The following is a 15850-nucleotide window of genomic DNA, read 5'->3' on the forward strand; positions in this document are numbered from 1 at the left end:
TGAATTTCTTCATGTTTCCTCATGCTGATCCCAAACCAATGTAAATCTGCATTCTTTCAATCAGAAAAACAAGAATCATAGAATCATAGAATAACCAGGTTGGAAGAGACCCACCAGATCATCGAGTCCCTGTGAATTACGGAACATGCAATGGGAATTGTGTCTGATGGCCCTTAAAGATCATCACAGACATTGCTAACTTTGATTTGCAAAAGGCTGCCTGTGAGGGAGGAGCTCAGGGCTGGGGTTATGTAATATGCTGGTCACTAGTATTGCATATTCGGTATGAATTCACATGGTCTCAGAAATCCTCTCTTAAGCAGTGTTCCAAGACTTAGGTATTGCTCAGCTTTGCTTTCCCATTCTCCAGAACTGTAGGCAAGCCCTGACCATAAGCATCTCAGTTTACATCCTGTCCTTGCAGATTTTAATGTGTCTCAAAGGGAGCAAGAATACAGATCTACAAAAATACATGACATCCTTTTAGTTCTTACAGACAGGTTATCCCAGCAACCATGGGGCTGTAAGACTTTCAAGACAACATAACAGTAGTTAAGAGTCAATAAAGCATTTCAGACTTCAAATATTCTCTTGTAATTAAATTTTTAATAGCAGGAATCCTGCAGGAGTACACAATCATACTTTTAACAGTACAATCAGAAAACAGAGGCATACTGACTGTCTCCCTGGGGAAGAGACATACACTTCATTTCCAGAAGTACATTAAAGACGTTATTTTACAACCACTGTTATGTGATACAGAATCCTGGATTTAAGAAACAGTTGACCTTAAGACACAGTGGGGGAAAAAAAGCAATTAAAAAAATCCACACGAACATACAAAATTCTTTTAAGAATAATTTATCCAGACAATACAGATTATTGGTACAACTACTGTAGTATGCGATCCCCACTCAATGCAATAGACAGACACTCTTGGAAATATACTGTGAACAATAATTCAATAAACTGGAGAATTACTTAAGACACAAAATCATCAGCACACAGATTATAGATGCACACTTCAGAGGCTACTCTGTAGGAAGAAAAAGGTTCTGGTGATTTCTATACTCTACAACAGAAACTAATTTTTGGAATTTCCCACTAAGTAGTAATGCAAACTAATTTTCTTTAAAAATAATGGACTTCTAGTAATTTTGTTGGGTTTTGAAAATAATTTAATTTTCTTCTCATTATATAGGAGTCACTTAGAAATTAGTCTTCACATAAAAAGCATCACCCAGCAGACTTCAGTAAGTTAACTTTATGCACAAGCCACTGCATTCATTTCATTAGGAAAGCTCATATGTAAATATATACACATTCAGCAGATAACTGCCATAACATGCTTGTATAGTGATTCAAATGATGCATTATCAACAGAAGCTTTGTTGAGAAGTAGCAGTTCGGAAATACGTGCCATAGTGAATTTCTTTTTAATACTGCCATTATAATGATCTGATTTTGCTTGTTCAGAGCCCTAAGGAGTTTCAGCACGCACACACACACACTTTCATTTCGTCAATCAGTCTGGAGGAGAAAAGGCCCTTCAATCTTGGACAGAAAATACTCATAATTTTCTTAGCATTTAAGAGTGAAGAAGTATTTTTTTTCTACTGTGACAGGTTTTAAGTATTTTAAAATGCACATTAACATTATGCAATCATGCTCCTAAACTATTACTGCACTTGAAACGATCTTACTCTCTTTTTTGCATTCCCCCGCAACATTTATGCAATTTGCACAGGAAATCAGATGGCAGTTACCTGAATTAAATCTAACCTAAAGGTAATGAGTGTATTTAAAAGCAGGTTACTAATCTGATTAACTCCTTTATACAGTGAACTTTATATAGCTCACTACATACAAACGCTGGTGATTGTCCAGTAAAGTGAAAGCAGTTAGGTGCAGCTAAACTTATCTTTAGCACTGGCTTAAATGACTACTTAAAACTACTTAGTAGGAATGAACTCAGCTACATGCCCAAATTAGCATTCTGGATTCCCTAAGTACCACATCCAAGTGTCTTTTAAAGACCTCCAGGGATGGCGACTCAACTATCCAGTTTTCTGTTCCCCATTTCTAATCTTTACTTCCACTTTTACCTCTGACGGACCTAAGTCTTTGCACTAGTTATACTCCATGTTTATTACTTTATTGCTTAGAACACCCATGAATTCTCTAATTATCCATCCAGGCTGTGGAGTAACACCACCTTCCTAAAAACCAACACAGAAAAGAAACAACAAGAAAAGATTATGACCTCATTCTACTGATACAAGAAGTAGTTACTACTAAAAAATGTGGAGTATTTTTTAGTTCAGACAAAGTAGAGTTAAGTTTCATCTGAGTAATTGTATTTTTTGAAAATTAGACATAACGTCCCTCTGATAGCATGTTTTCTTTCCAAGTGTTTTTCCTAACACTGTTAATTCTTTGGAGATTCACAGGTTCATGAAAGGCAGGTCTTGCCAAACTAACCTGATAACCTTCTATGACAAGGTGACACTCTTACTGGATGAGAGAAAGGCTGTGGATGTGGTCTTCCTGGACTTCAGCAAAGCCTTTGACACAGTTTCTCACAGCATTCTGCTTAGGAAACTGTCAGCCTCTGGCCTGGACAGGCGCACACTCTCCTGGGTGGAAAACTGGTTGGATGGCTGGGCCCAGGGAGTAAATAGTGTTAAATCCAGCTGGAGGCCAGTGACAAGTGGGGTTCCCCAGGCTCAGTGCTGGGTCCAGCCCTGTTCAATGTCTTCATCAATGACCTGGATGAAAGCATTGAGTGCACCCTTAGCAATTTGCAGATGATACTAAGCTGGGAGGTAGTGTCAATCTGCTGGAGGGTAGGGAGGCTCTTCAAGGGAATCTGAACGGTCTGGACCTCTGGGCTGAGACCAATGGCATGAGGTTTAACAAGGCCAAATGCCGGGTCCTGCACTTGGGGCACAACAACCCTGTGCAGTGCTACAGACTAGGAGAAGTCTGTCTAGAAAGCTGCCTGGAGGAGAGGGACCTGGGTGTGTTGGTTGACAGCCGACTGAACATGAGGCAGCAGTGTGCCCAGGTGGCCAAGAAGGCCAATGGCATCTTGGCTTGTATCAGAAACGGCGTGACCAGCAGGTCCAGGGAGTTTATTCTGTCCCTGTACTCAGCACTGGTTGAGACCACACCTCATGTATTGTGTTCAGTTCTGGGCCCCTTTCTACAAGGAGGATGTTGAGGCTCTGGAACGAGTCCAGAGAAGAGCAACAAAGCTGGTGAAGGGGCTGGAGAACAGGCCTTACGAGGAGCGGCTGAGAGAGCTGCAGTTGTTTAGCCTGGAGAAGAGGAGGCTGACAGGTGATCTTATTGCTCTCTACAACTACCTGAAAAGAGGTTGTGGAGAGGAGGGAGCTGGTCTCTTCTCCCAAGTGACAGGACAAGAGGGAATGGCCTCAAGCTGCACCAGGGGAGGTTCAAGCTGGACATTAGGAAAAAAAAAAATCACACAAAAGGTCATTGGGCACTGGAACAGGCTGCCCAGGGACATAGTGGAGCCACCTTCCCTGCAGGTATTTAAAAGATGGGTGGATGAGGTGCTGAGGGGCATGGTTTAGTGGTTGATAGGAATGGTTGGACTTGATGATCCTGGAAGTCTTTTCCAACCTCGTGATTCTGTGACATGATAATGTGATGATAATGTCTTGTTAGAAGTATGATCCGTGCTGAACGGACATCTTTTCTGTAATCACCTCTTTTTGCAGTCTTTATCTCAAATGCAAGGCCAAGCAGAGCTGGCTCCAAAGCTCCAAATTAGCGAGAGATTTGAACGTTGTGAACTTCATAGTAACACCAAAATTAGTCCTTGGAAAGTAACAGACTAGCCGTAAGATTGCTGGGGAAAATTTATCCATATGCCTGTAAGTGGGAAATACATTCTGTCCCCAGCTCGCCTCGCTGCACGAGTCACGGAGCGTTTGTTGGCCGGCATTCTCGGTACCACTGCCTCCCAAAGTCGTTAAGGGAAACACTCAATGCGCCACTGGGGGGTGCGGGGTGCAGCCGTTGTCCCTTATGCGCAGGCGCAGAGCCCATCCCGCTCCCCCCGCCCCCCGCGCAGGCGCGAGGCGGTACCCGCCCTCCCTTATGCGCAGGCGCAGAGCGCCTCCCGCTAGCCCCGCGCGCAGGCGCAGAGCGGCGCCCGCCGGGGACGCAGGCGCGCAGCTCGTCTGGGCCGCGCGGGCGCGGTGCCTTGTGGGAAGGAGGCGGCCCCTGTCCCGGCGGAGGCGGCGGTGAATCCTCCCGGCCGCTCACAGCAGTGTGGAGCCGCTTTCCCCCGCACCCCCCTCCTCCCTCCCTCCCTCTCCCCATCTCTCCTCCTCCGCCCCACACACACACACACCTCCCTTCCCCCCCTCCCCCCCTTTCCCTTCCCTCCGGCCCGCGGATTTAAAGGGGCAGCGGCGCCGATCGCGAGGACCATGCCGAATTTCTGCGCGGCTCCCAACTGCACCCGCAAGAGCACCCAGTCCGACCTGGCCTTCTTCCGCTTCCCCCGGGACCCGGTCAGGTGAGAGCCCGCAGCGGGGCGGGGTGGGGGCTCGCCTCGCCCCTCAGGCCCGTCCGTTCCGCCCGAGGGGGAGCCGCCTTCCCCCCCGTCCCCGCTTCCCCGGGCAGGCGAGGCCGCCGCGGGCCGGGCCCGGCGCTGCCGGCGGGGGCCGCGCGCGCTGCGGGGGGCGGGGCCGCGCGGGGGCCCGGCGGGGGGGGGGCTGCGCGTGCGCCGGCGGGGCGGGAGGATGGTCGGCACGTGTGGGACTGAGGGGGGTGAAACAGGGTTTGAGGGGGTGAGGCAGGGCCTGGTGTGGGGGGGAGCCAAGGGCTGAACAGCTGTGAGGTGAATGGGGGCTGAGGGTGTGAAGGAGCGCCTGGTTTGTGGGGAAGATGCTCAGCACATGAGGGGCTGAGAGTATGAGGCAGTGACCTGTTTGGGGGGGGATGCTCAGCATGTGAGGGGCTGAGGGTGTGAGAGAGTGTGCCTGGTGTGAGGGGGGAGCCAGGGGCTGGATAGCTGTGAGGTGAGTTGGGGCTGAGGTTGTGAGGGAGTGCATGGTTTGGGGAGGGATGCTCAGCATGTGAGAGGCTGAGGGTGTGAGGCGGTGCCTGGTTTGTGGGGAAGATGCTCAGCACGTGAGGGGCTGAAGGTGTGAGGTAGTGCCCTTTTTGTGGAGGGATGCTCAGCATGTGAGGGGGTGAGAGCGTGCCTGCTGTGTGGGGGGAGCCAGGGGCTGAATAGCTGTGAGGTAAGGGGGGGCTGAAGGTGTGAGGAGGTGCCTGGTTTGTTAAGGGATGCGCTGCACATGGGGGGCTCAGGGTGTGAAGCAGTGCCTGGTTGGGAACTACTTGGCTGTGAGGGGGGTGGGAGACTGAGGGAGTGCCTGGCTGTGAGTTGAGTAGGGAACCAAGGGTGTGAGAGAGTGCCTGGTTTGGCGGGGAGAGCTGAGCATGTGAGAGGCTGCCTGGTGGTGGTGAGTGTGGGGCTGCCTGGCTGTGAGGGTCTGCACATCTGTTGTAGGTGTGTGAGAACAGTGGGATGTATGGCTGTTAGTGGTGTGAGGCGGCTGGAGGGGTGCAGGAGCAATGGAGCCCATGCATTATGGGGAACCTATGTAGGGACAGTACTGGCTCAGGTGGTAAAATGCTGTCAGTCCGACTGTGTGTGCTGAGGGCAGTAGGTGCTAGAAGACAGGCTTTGTACATGACAGATAGGACAGTAGCATGGCAGGCAGTTGTTGAAGGATTACAAGAGTGATGGTCGGTGGTGAAGCATCATGAGCAGCAGCAGAATTGGTGGGATATTCAAGTTCCTAATGGGTGAAAAGCAGGGTGGTGCACTGGTAGAGCAAGAAATGTATGAGTGAGAGGCAATGGAAAATACCATGAAAAATAAGTAATACTTTTATTAGAACCTCCGCATATAATCTCAATCTTAAATCTAGATAATGCTTTTTAAATTCATAGAATCATATACTATAGAATGGAAGGGACCTTAAAGCCCATCTAATTCCAACCCCCTGCCATGGGCAGGGACATCCCACTAGGACAGGCTGCTCGAGGCCTCATCCAACCTGGCCTTGAAATACTTCCAGGCACCGGGCATGCACAACTTCCTGGGCAACCTGTTCCAGTGCCTCACTACCCTCATTGTGAACAATTGCTTCCTGATGTCTAGTCTAAATCCTTCTCTCTTCCAATTTAAAGCTGTCGTCCCTCATCCTATCACTATATGCCCTTGTAAAAAGTCCCTCCCCAGTTTTTTTGTAGCCCATTCAGGTACTGAAGGTCGCTATAAGATCTCCTCAGAGCCTTCTCTTCTCCAGGCTGAGCAACCCCAACAATCTCAGGCAGTCCTCACAGCAGAGGTGCGCCAGCCCTCTAATCATCTTTGTGGTCCTCCTCTGGACTTGTTCTAACAGTTCCATATGCTCCTTATGTTGGGAATTGCAGAACTGGACACAGTACTCCAGGTGGGGTCTCATGATAGCAAAACAGAGGATTAGAATCATCTCCCTTGATCTGCTGGCCATGCTTCTTTTGATGCAGCCCAGGATAAGGTTGGTGTTCTGAGCTGTGTGCACACACTGCTGACTCTTGTCGAGCCTCTCGTCAATCAGCACCCCGTAGTACTTCTCTGCAGGGCTGCTCTTAATCATGTCATCCCACATCCTGTATTGAAACAACAGGTTGCCCTGACCGAAATATAGGGCCTTGCACCTGGCTTTGTTGAACCTCATGAGGTTCACACAGCCCCACTTCTCCAGCTTGTCCAGGTTCCTCTGGATGATATCCCATTCTTCTGGTGTGACGACTGCACCACTCAGCTTGGTGTCATCTGCAGACATGCTGAGGGTACACTATGTTTCTGTATCATCAATGAAAATAATAAACAGCACTGGACCCAATATGGATCTCTGAGGGATGCCACTTGTCACAGATCTGTGTCTGGACATATCCCTCCAATTGAGAGAGAAGGGTGTTATGGGGGTCCGTGTCAAAGGCTTTACAGAAATCCAGATAAATAACGTTATTACACCCTGTCTCCATCTTGCTGTCCCATGACCCGAGAGAGCAGTTGCCAGTAAAGACTGAGGCAAAAAAAGTGCTTGAGTACCTCAGCCTTCTCCTCGTCTGTTAATACAAGGTCACTACTGTCGTTCGTTAGTGGGGATACGCTTTCTTTGACCTTCCTTTTCTGTTGACATACCTATAGAAGTCCTTCTTGTTGTTCTTTGCCTCCTTTGCCAAGTTCAGCTCCATCTGTGCCGTGGTCTTCCTGACTCCATGCTTACAAAACCGGGCAATGTCCCTGTACTCTTCCCAGGTTACCTGTCCCTGCTTACACTGCCTGTGTGGTTCTTGCCCTTTAGTTTTACTAGCAAGACTTGACTCTACCACACTGGTCTCTTCCCTTCCTTGCCTGATTTCCTACATCTGGGGACTAAGTTCTCTTGTGCTCTGTGGAAACCATCCTTAAATATCTGCCTGACCTGTTCTGCTCCCTTGTCTCCAAGGACCATTTCCCAGGAGGTCCTACTGACTAACTCCTTGAAGAGCTGACAGTTTGATTTCCTGAAATTTAGGGTCTTAACTATACTCCTTGCCTGTCCTATATCCCTCAGGACCTTGAACTCCACCAGTGCATGATCACTGCAGCCCAGGCTGCCTTAGGCCTTGATATCACTGATGAGCTCAAAAATTTTGTCAAGCAACAGAAATTGTTTGACTTTACTTGGTCCCCACAATTTTGGAAGGTGCATATGCACTAAAGCAATGCTAGTTACCTCTTCATAGATTCTTACACAATCAAAAGAATGACTGCAGTTTGTGCGGAATTGAAGAGATTTGATGCTGTCTAAACTTCATTCTTAATTTATAAGACCATGCTGTAAAATCTGAGTCATGTCGAGTTGTGTGAATTCTGTGTTTGCAGTCAAAAGTAATAAAATTGCTTTCTTGTAACTTCTAGCTGTTTCTTAGGTTGGCAGCCATCGTTTTTTATTCTGGGAATAAAAATTAAGATTTTTTTTTTTTATGTGAACAGCGTAATATTTTCACTTTAATTTCAGTAACGATTTGGCTGTGGGGAGGTGTGCCCCACTTTTCCCTACTCAAATGGTAGACAGTTCATGTAATTTCTCTGTGTAGGTACCTGCAACTTTGTGGATATTGCCAACATGTACCAATTAAAATAAAACGAAACAAAGAAAAAACCCACAGCATTTTAAAATGAGTGTCCATGTTGAAAAGTGTGTAGTGAAATGACAGCTTTTAAAGTAAAATAAGTTGCTGAGACTGTGGTGAAAGTTTTTTTTTTTTTCTCCTTTTTGCTGTAGAATTATTGTGATGCCGCCATAATTCTTTATAATGTAGTTGTCTTTGGTGTTCTTGAGTTTGTCTAGGGAAGGATTTACCCCAGGAGGAATGGGAGCTGAGTAACCACATTCTGTACAGTTAGAATGATTAATAAATCGTCTGTTGTGTTCATATGAAGGTTTTAGTTATCTGATGTGTATATTTTGAACTCTGTTTACTTATGTGCTGTTATAAATTGGTAGTTCTGTGATCCCACAAGCTATAAGCAGGTTCATTAAAATAATGCTACTTCTGAGGGTTATTTTTGCAACTTAAATACAAAGATTATCAATGGCTGCTTGGAGTCTTGTTAATTTTTATATAAGTATATACATATAAATATATGTATTTACTGTACAAATAGAATAACATGCGTTTTAATGGAGTGTCTGTGCAGAATCAGTCTAGGCCTGTTGTTGCTCAAAAATCCATAGCAAGAAGGTGACTTTGTGTAGACCCCACTGGGAGAAATATAAGCTGACCAGTGCATTTCCATCAATTACTGCAAGGGCTTTACTCACCAGAGGAAACAGTATATTGTATTTCTGAAATGAGCCCTATTATTAGGGGAAATATTTCTTTAGTTTTGTGTTAATTCTGGGAGAACTGATCCAAGACAGAAGTAAATGTTGTAAAAATATGCATCTAATGAAGACTTACTTCAGGCATTTGAGGACTATCTGTAGAATGATTGCTCCTTTGCTTTTATTATTTTACTTTACAAAAATCTATTCTAACTCCCTAATGACCACAATAAAGAAGAAAAATGCTATGTTTTGGAGGGAGGTGGAGAAGGCAAGTGTTTTAATAGCTGCCTTCAAAAACTTTGACTTTGGTCTACAAGCGCACCTCTTTCTTATCTTTTTAAGTTTAAATTCTTAAGAATGAAACGGTTACGTTTCATGAGCGGCTCTATTACAGTCTGTGTGCATGAAACAAAGGCAAGAATATGTGGATTAAGGGAAAAGATTAATGAATTTCTGGGGCAATGTTAAGTGGTGACCAGAAGGAGAAAACCAAGTCTTTAAAATGATTTGATGCTACATTACAACTGAAGGTGTACAGAACTTTCCTTAGCCTTGCACAAAGGGCAGGGCTTATTGTATTGCAATTTTGAGTACCCTTTGAAATGGTAGGGGATTTTATGTTATCTTAAAACTAGCTAATTCTTTTGCTTACATGCAGATGTCAAAGATGGGTAGAAAACTGTCGAAGGGCAGACTTAGAAGATAAAACTCCAGATCAGCTCAACAAGCATTACAGATTGTGCGCTAAACATTTTGAGACTTCAATGATATGTAAAAGTGTAAGTAAAACCAAGCATTTGTTTATTGCATCTTTTGAAATGTGACTTAATGCTTTTCATCAGAATGCTGTATTTTAATCTTGGATCCCCGGGCTAACTGGTCTGTGGAAAAATTAATCTCTTAGTCTTAATTGAGATCATTGTCATGATCCAGGGCACTGCACAGACCACAGATGTTAGCACAAAGGATGAGGTGGAAATGAGCAGTTAGGGAAGAGAAAAGTGGAACTGCTCCTGCTGCTTCAGTATGTTTGTAGAGCACTGGTCTTCACTGCAGTTCTTTCCTCATACAAAGCAATGTTTATTTTATTCATTATCACTAGATATTACAGCATCGTATAAATTTAGTGGGTGTAAGTATGTAAGTTCGCACACCTCTATTTAAAATTGTTAATATGCTTTTATTGAAGCGTGAACATGGTGTGATTTGGTTCATTTACAGTCTGTTGTGGCCGAGAGATTTAAACATTCTTTTTATCTGTTAAGCTTTTGTGATTTATTTTTTTTTTTAATCGAGCTAAAATCATGGCACGACAATGTTTCCTGTTAATTAATGAAATACTAGGTTTCACTTCTTCACTGTTGATTTTAACAGATAATGTAACATTAGAAAATGGTGGACTTGGAGCTTTGTGTCATGTGAAGTTCACTCTTGAAATGTAGGTAAATATGTCCTTTAGTTATGAAAGATAATTAAAATGCACGGATCAGACGTTGCTCCTGGTTGAATAATGTGTGACAGAGTCTCTGATTAGCGAGCATTGGAGAAACAAACAAATTACTTTTGGAAGTAATTCTGAGTTTGAGTTTCAAACAGCTTTGTTTCAATTTGTTTAAAATGTGTTTCAATCTGATGACAAGTGTCATCAGCTAAAATTTTGTTCTTAGTGGAACTTCGGAGTTTAGACAATATAAGTTTATGGTATATCAAGATATAAAACTTAAAATATGCTTATTTCACTGCTAGAAACATTTACATGACCATCTAGAAGTCTTCCTCCTGCCCGTTTGACAAATTTTCCTTCAATGTGTTGTTTCATGGTAGTGCTTTCTGGAATTCGTAAGTCTACTGAAAGAAGTACTTGAACATTTTCCCAATGAAAATGTTTATGTAATTTTTTTTCCTGGAATTGTGAAATCAGTGATAAAAAATAAAGCACAGTAGTAATAAAATGTTTCCTTTCTGATGCTTATATATCTTTTTATCCAGAATGTTTCTTTTTAAAAAATCATAATATTGCAGTAAGCTAAAATTATTGCATCTGGGGTCTTTGATATGAAGGTAATGGAGAGGAAAAAGGATTTGTGCTTTGGTTTGGTTGGAATTTTCTTTAGTATCTCTCTTCTCATTCTCAGTGTTCACTTGATATGCCCGAAATGTGAGTCATATTGCATAGCTTTCTGTTGAGTTTGAAACACTGAAGGTTAAAATACTTCAAAAAAAAAAAAAAAATTGAGGGGGATGAGCATGGCATCCAAAATTTTGGGGGTTTAGAATTTCCCAAAGAAATCCCTAATCTGGGTGTTTCGTCTTCTTACAGAGCCCTTACAGAACAGTTTTACGGGATAATGCTGTGCCAACTATATTTGACCTTACAAGTCACTTGAACAATCCCCACAGCAGACATAGGAAAAGGATAAAAGAGCTGGTAAGTTTTCATGTCAAGTTGGGTTTTTTTTTAATAGTAAAATAGTAAAGGCAAGTAATTGCATGTGAAACTTTTGTACAAAAAGTGTCAATAATATTTGGTGCTTGATTGTTTGCATTTTCAATATTTCCTGTTCTACTGTCTTTTTGGTGATGGGTTTAAATGTCCATATAATATGCTGATATGAATTTTATATACTAAGGAAAATTTAATGAAATAAACTGGAAGATGAAATGGGTTGATCCATGCTGATTCTGTCTTCCAAAGAAGGTGCACGCTTCCTCTTGCTTGTTATTACAATGCTAACTGAATGCGACTTATGTGTGGTACCCTGAGTTTCTTGGTACGTGTTGATTGTGATCTTCAGTTCACCCATTTAACTTCAGAAGTCTGTACCAATTCAGACATGCTTGTTTTAGCTTATTGTTCTGAAAAGATAATCCATGTACAAAACCAAGATCAAGAAGTTTTTTGTGGAATTGTCTTATTGGTACCTTTTTTGTATTATAAATGAAAAAAGTGTCTCTGTGGTTATAAGTATACTGACAGTTAAGAGGAATTCAACTCTTAAACTCTGTATGCATGTTGGAAAACTACAATTTCTAAGTATTTCTTCATGAGTTTTATTCTGTTTATTACTGAAAGTAGAGCTAGAGACAGTTCCGTCTATTAACAATGAGTGTTCATATTGAAATGGATTTTTTTAATGGCATCTATTAATTATAGAATACATGTTGAACAAACTCCTAATATAAGTAAAGGAATCTTAGCAGTAGTAGCGAACTAATCTCACGTAGTTAGTAGATACGTGTTTCGGCAGCAATAAACTACCTGAAGAAGCTTCCTTCTCTTGGACCTTCTAGCACTTTTTGGTCAATGTTAACAGTCTTATAATGGTCTCATCTGCAATACTTGTATGTGATCTCGTTGTGTTTTACTATTTTAAAGTCATGGACTAGACATCATCAATGTAAGGGTTGTTTTGTTTTTCCAGAGTGAAGATGAAATAAGAACGCTCAAGCAACAAAAGAGTAAGTAGGCAAAATAATTAAGTCCATAAAAACTTCATTTGCTAAAGCTGCCTAAGTAATGCAGGACACAACTGTAAGTTTATATATGTCAGGAGGATAATTGAGTTACTGCTTGTTTCAAAAAGCCAGTATGAACACTTTTCTTAATACTCATTCACTTTTAAACTGGAAACGTTCTTCTCTGGACTCCAGTAACTTAAAGGTAATAGAGGAACAGTAAGAGAATGTAAATGTTATGTTTTATTCATGTTATCTTGACACTTACAGTATTTTACATTTTGTAGTTGAAGCTTTTGAACGGGAACAGGCAACTCGAGAATTGAATGAAAGCAATGAACAAAATACTGTCTCGGAAGAAGGAGGGGAAGAACAGGAGGAAGAAGCTGTCCCTTTAACACTGGAAGAAAGAGAAAACAAAGATTACCTTAAATCTTTGTTTGAAATTTTGATCCTAATGGGCAAACAAAATATTCCCTTGGATGGCCGTAATGATGAATTACCAGAAGGTGCTTTTACCTCAGATAACTTTCAGGCTCTGCTGGAATACAGAATAAATGCTGGAGATGAAGTTCTGAGAAAACGATTTGAGATGACTGCAGTCAATCTTGAATATTGTCCAAAAACTCAGCAGAAACAAATGCTTGAGATCTGTGAAAACTGTATTAGAGAAGAGACACTGAGGGAAGTAAGAGACTCACATTTCTTTTCTATTGTCACTGATGAAGTAGTAGACATAGCAGGAGAGGAACATTTACCAGTGTTGGTGAGGTTTGTTGATGATTCTCATAATCTACGAGAAGAATTCATAGGGTTTTTACCATATGAGGCTGATCCTGAAATTTTAGCTGTTAAGTTCCATACAACTGTTACTGAAAAATGGGGTCTGAACATGGAGTACTGTAGAGGTCAAGCCTACATCGTTTCCAGTGGGTTTGCTTCTAAAATGAAGGTTGTGGCTACAAGACTCTTGGAAAAGTATCCGCAAGCTGTGTATACGCTGTGTTCCTCTTGTGCCTTAAATGTTTGGCTGGCAAAATCAGTTCCTGTTGTTGGTGTTTCCGTTGCACTAGGAACAATTGAAGAAGTTTGCTGTCTTTTTAATCAGTCTCCACAATTGCTAGTAGAACTGGACAACACAATTTCTGTTCTTTTTCAGAACAATGAGGAGAAGGGTAATGAACTGAAGGAGATCTTACGTTCTCAGTGGACAGGCAGGCACGATACTTTTGAGGTTTTAGTGGACCTCATGCAAGCACTGGTGCTGTGCTTGGACGCAGTAGGCAATGACTCATCTGTCAGGTGGAACAACTTTATTGCCGGTCGAGCATTTGTACTTTCGAGTGCATTAACAGATTTTGACTTCATTGTTACTATTGTTATTCTGAAAAATGTTCTGTCTTTCACAAGAGCATTTGGAAAAAATCTCCAAGGACAAACATCGGATGTATTCTTTGCAGCTAGCAGCTTAACAGCAGTGTTGCATTCTCTGAATGAAGTGATGGAGAATATTGAAGTTTATCATGAATTTTGGTTTGAGGAAGCAACAAATTTGGCTGCAAAACTGGATGTACAAATTAAACTCCCAGGAAAATTTCGCAGGGCGCAACAGGGGAACCTGAACTCTGAGGTAACGTCAGAAAATTACTATAAAGAAATCCTTAGTGTCCCCACAGTGGAGCATATTATTCAAGAATTAAAAGATATATTCTCAGAACAACATTTAAAAGCTCTTAAGTGTTTATCGTTGGTGCCCTCAGTCATGGGTCAGCTCAAATTCAATACATCCGAGGAGCATCACGCTGACATGTACAAAAATGACTTGCCTAATCCGGACACGCTTTCTGCTGAGCTTCATTGTTGGAGAATCAAATGGAAGCACAGGGGAAAAGATATCGAACTTCCAACTACTATTTATGACTCACTTCACTTGCCTGACATTAGGTTTTTCCCTAATGTTTACGCGTTGCTTAAAGTCTTGTGCATACTTCCAGTGATGAAAGTGGAGAATGAAAAATATGAAATAGGACGCAAGCGCTTAAAAGCATACCTGAAAAACACCTTGACAGAGCAAAGGTCAAGCAACCTAGCTTTGCTGAACATAAACTTTGATACAAAACATGATTTAGATTTAATGGTGGACACCTACATTAAACTCTACCCAGATAAAGTGGAATTTCAAGAAGAGCTTGTTCCTTCAAACAACTCTGAAATAACAGAAGATGCTTAATTTTTTTTAAGCTTTAAACAATCTGTTGAAACAGCTTTCAATTAAGCTTTAAAACTGAGGATTAAAAACCTGTTGAAATCTAAAAAAATCACTGCAGTTGTATTTCCATTTTAGGTCTTGGACTGATCAGTGCTCAGTGACCCAAATTATATTTTGTTAGTTGGCATTAAACGTGTTATGTGAACAAAACCAAGCCTGAAAATAAGCCTGTGCTTTTGCCCAGAGGTGCTTTCTACATCCAATTGACTTAACTAGGTGCTTGTTTACTTTGTTGCATCTTGGAAAAAGTATATTGTGATTGTAGGTCTGATGGGGCTGTTACATATTCGTTCCTGAATTAGGATAAGGATAAAAGCTCAAAACATTAATAAAAGAGTATAATCCCTTTCAGAACTATAAAAAGAAGTCTTGTGTATTTAACTGGCGTTTTGGACAGTGGATTCGGCTAGTGCACGATCCTCGTGCTGTGGACTGTTCTCGGTGTAAAGTGAGTGTTAGTGGTATAGAGGTACGTTTACAGTTTCATTGGAAGAGTCAGCCTCTTTAATCTCTCAATGACTGTTTACATTCCTTTGTGTGAGACACAACTTTTTTTCTTTAGGCTTTTAACAGGCATGGCAGAAGTACTGATATACCTAAAAGACACTAAAAACTTTTAAAGTTTATTCCACAAACATTTAGATCTGTTTGTTCTATCCTGGCTTTGACATAAACCCATGCATCTTGTCTGTTTATTTGTAAACTCATCCAGGAAAGATTAAAGGCAGAGATTGTTTGTCTAGAAGTAAAATTTTAAATATTGATGTTATTTTTTGCAAGAATGAAACATTTTTGTACAGTTTATTGCAATTTAAAATAAAATGTGAATTGCTTTTTACTTAGTATTGAATTTCTTACTAAAGCTGTGCCTCTGTGAGAATGTATCCTTTTGTTAGGTACCTTTTAGTTCTGCCAGTTTTTTCTCCATTGTTTTTTTTAGTTCTCATGAGTGGCATTGTCTTACACAAAAGTTTCTTCTGCATTAATAGCACTTCTGATTTGTGTGTTCTGCTGAGGGTTTCTTTTGAGTATTTTGAGATAGCACTAAATACCCCGCTTTTAATTTTGGAAGTTCTGCCTAACTGAAACAGGTAAGGATTAAATTTTAAATCGTTGAAAAGTCAAGTTTTGCAGCTGTCCTGATGCATGCCAATTTTATAACTTCTTTACAGATGTCCTTTTATGTACTTCCAGTTGCAGTGGGAAA

The 15850-nt window shown here is 41.9% G+C and overlaps 1 protein-coding gene across 1 annotated transcript; it reads left to right on the top strand.

The window, feature by feature from the left end:
* The first annotated feature begins 4387 nt into the window (after positions 1 to 4387).
* THAP12 (THAP domain containing 12) lies at positions 4388 to 14692 on the top strand. Its single transcript, XM_069883267.1, has 5 exons — positions 4388 to 4552; positions 9577 to 9697; positions 11239 to 11346; positions 12341 to 12377; positions 12662 to 14692. Exons 1-5 carry the CDS (start codon positions 4464 to 4466, stop codon positions 14602 to 14604), a joined length of 2298 nt encoding a protein of 765 aa, XP_069739368.1. The 5' UTR covers positions 4388 to 4463; the 3' UTR covers positions 14605 to 14692.
* Positions 14693 to 15850: the final 1158 nt, after the last annotated feature.

This window comes from Phaenicophaeus curvirostris, chromosome 1 (assembly GCF_032191515.1).
Source record: "Phaenicophaeus curvirostris isolate KB17595 chromosome 1, BPBGC_Pcur_1.0, whole genome shotgun sequence".
NCBI classification, from domain to species: Eukaryota; Metazoa; Chordata; class Aves; order Cuculiformes; family Cuculidae; genus Phaenicophaeus; species Phaenicophaeus curvirostris.

Bases quoted from the DNA above. Each gene is read 5' to 3' on its own strand.
- THAP12 (XM_069883267.1), top strand. From the start codon at position 4,464: ATGCCGAATTTCTGCGCGGCTCCCAACTGCACCCGCAAGAGCACCCAG. The intron at 11,347-12,340 runs GTAAGTTTTCAT...TTGTTTTTCCAG, and splicing joins GGAAAAGGATAAAAGAGCTG to AGTGAAGATGAAATAAGAAC. The intron at 12,378-12,661 runs GTAAGTAGGCAA...TACATTTTGTAG, and splicing joins AACGCTCAAGCAACAAAAGA to TTGAAGCTTTTGAACGGGAA.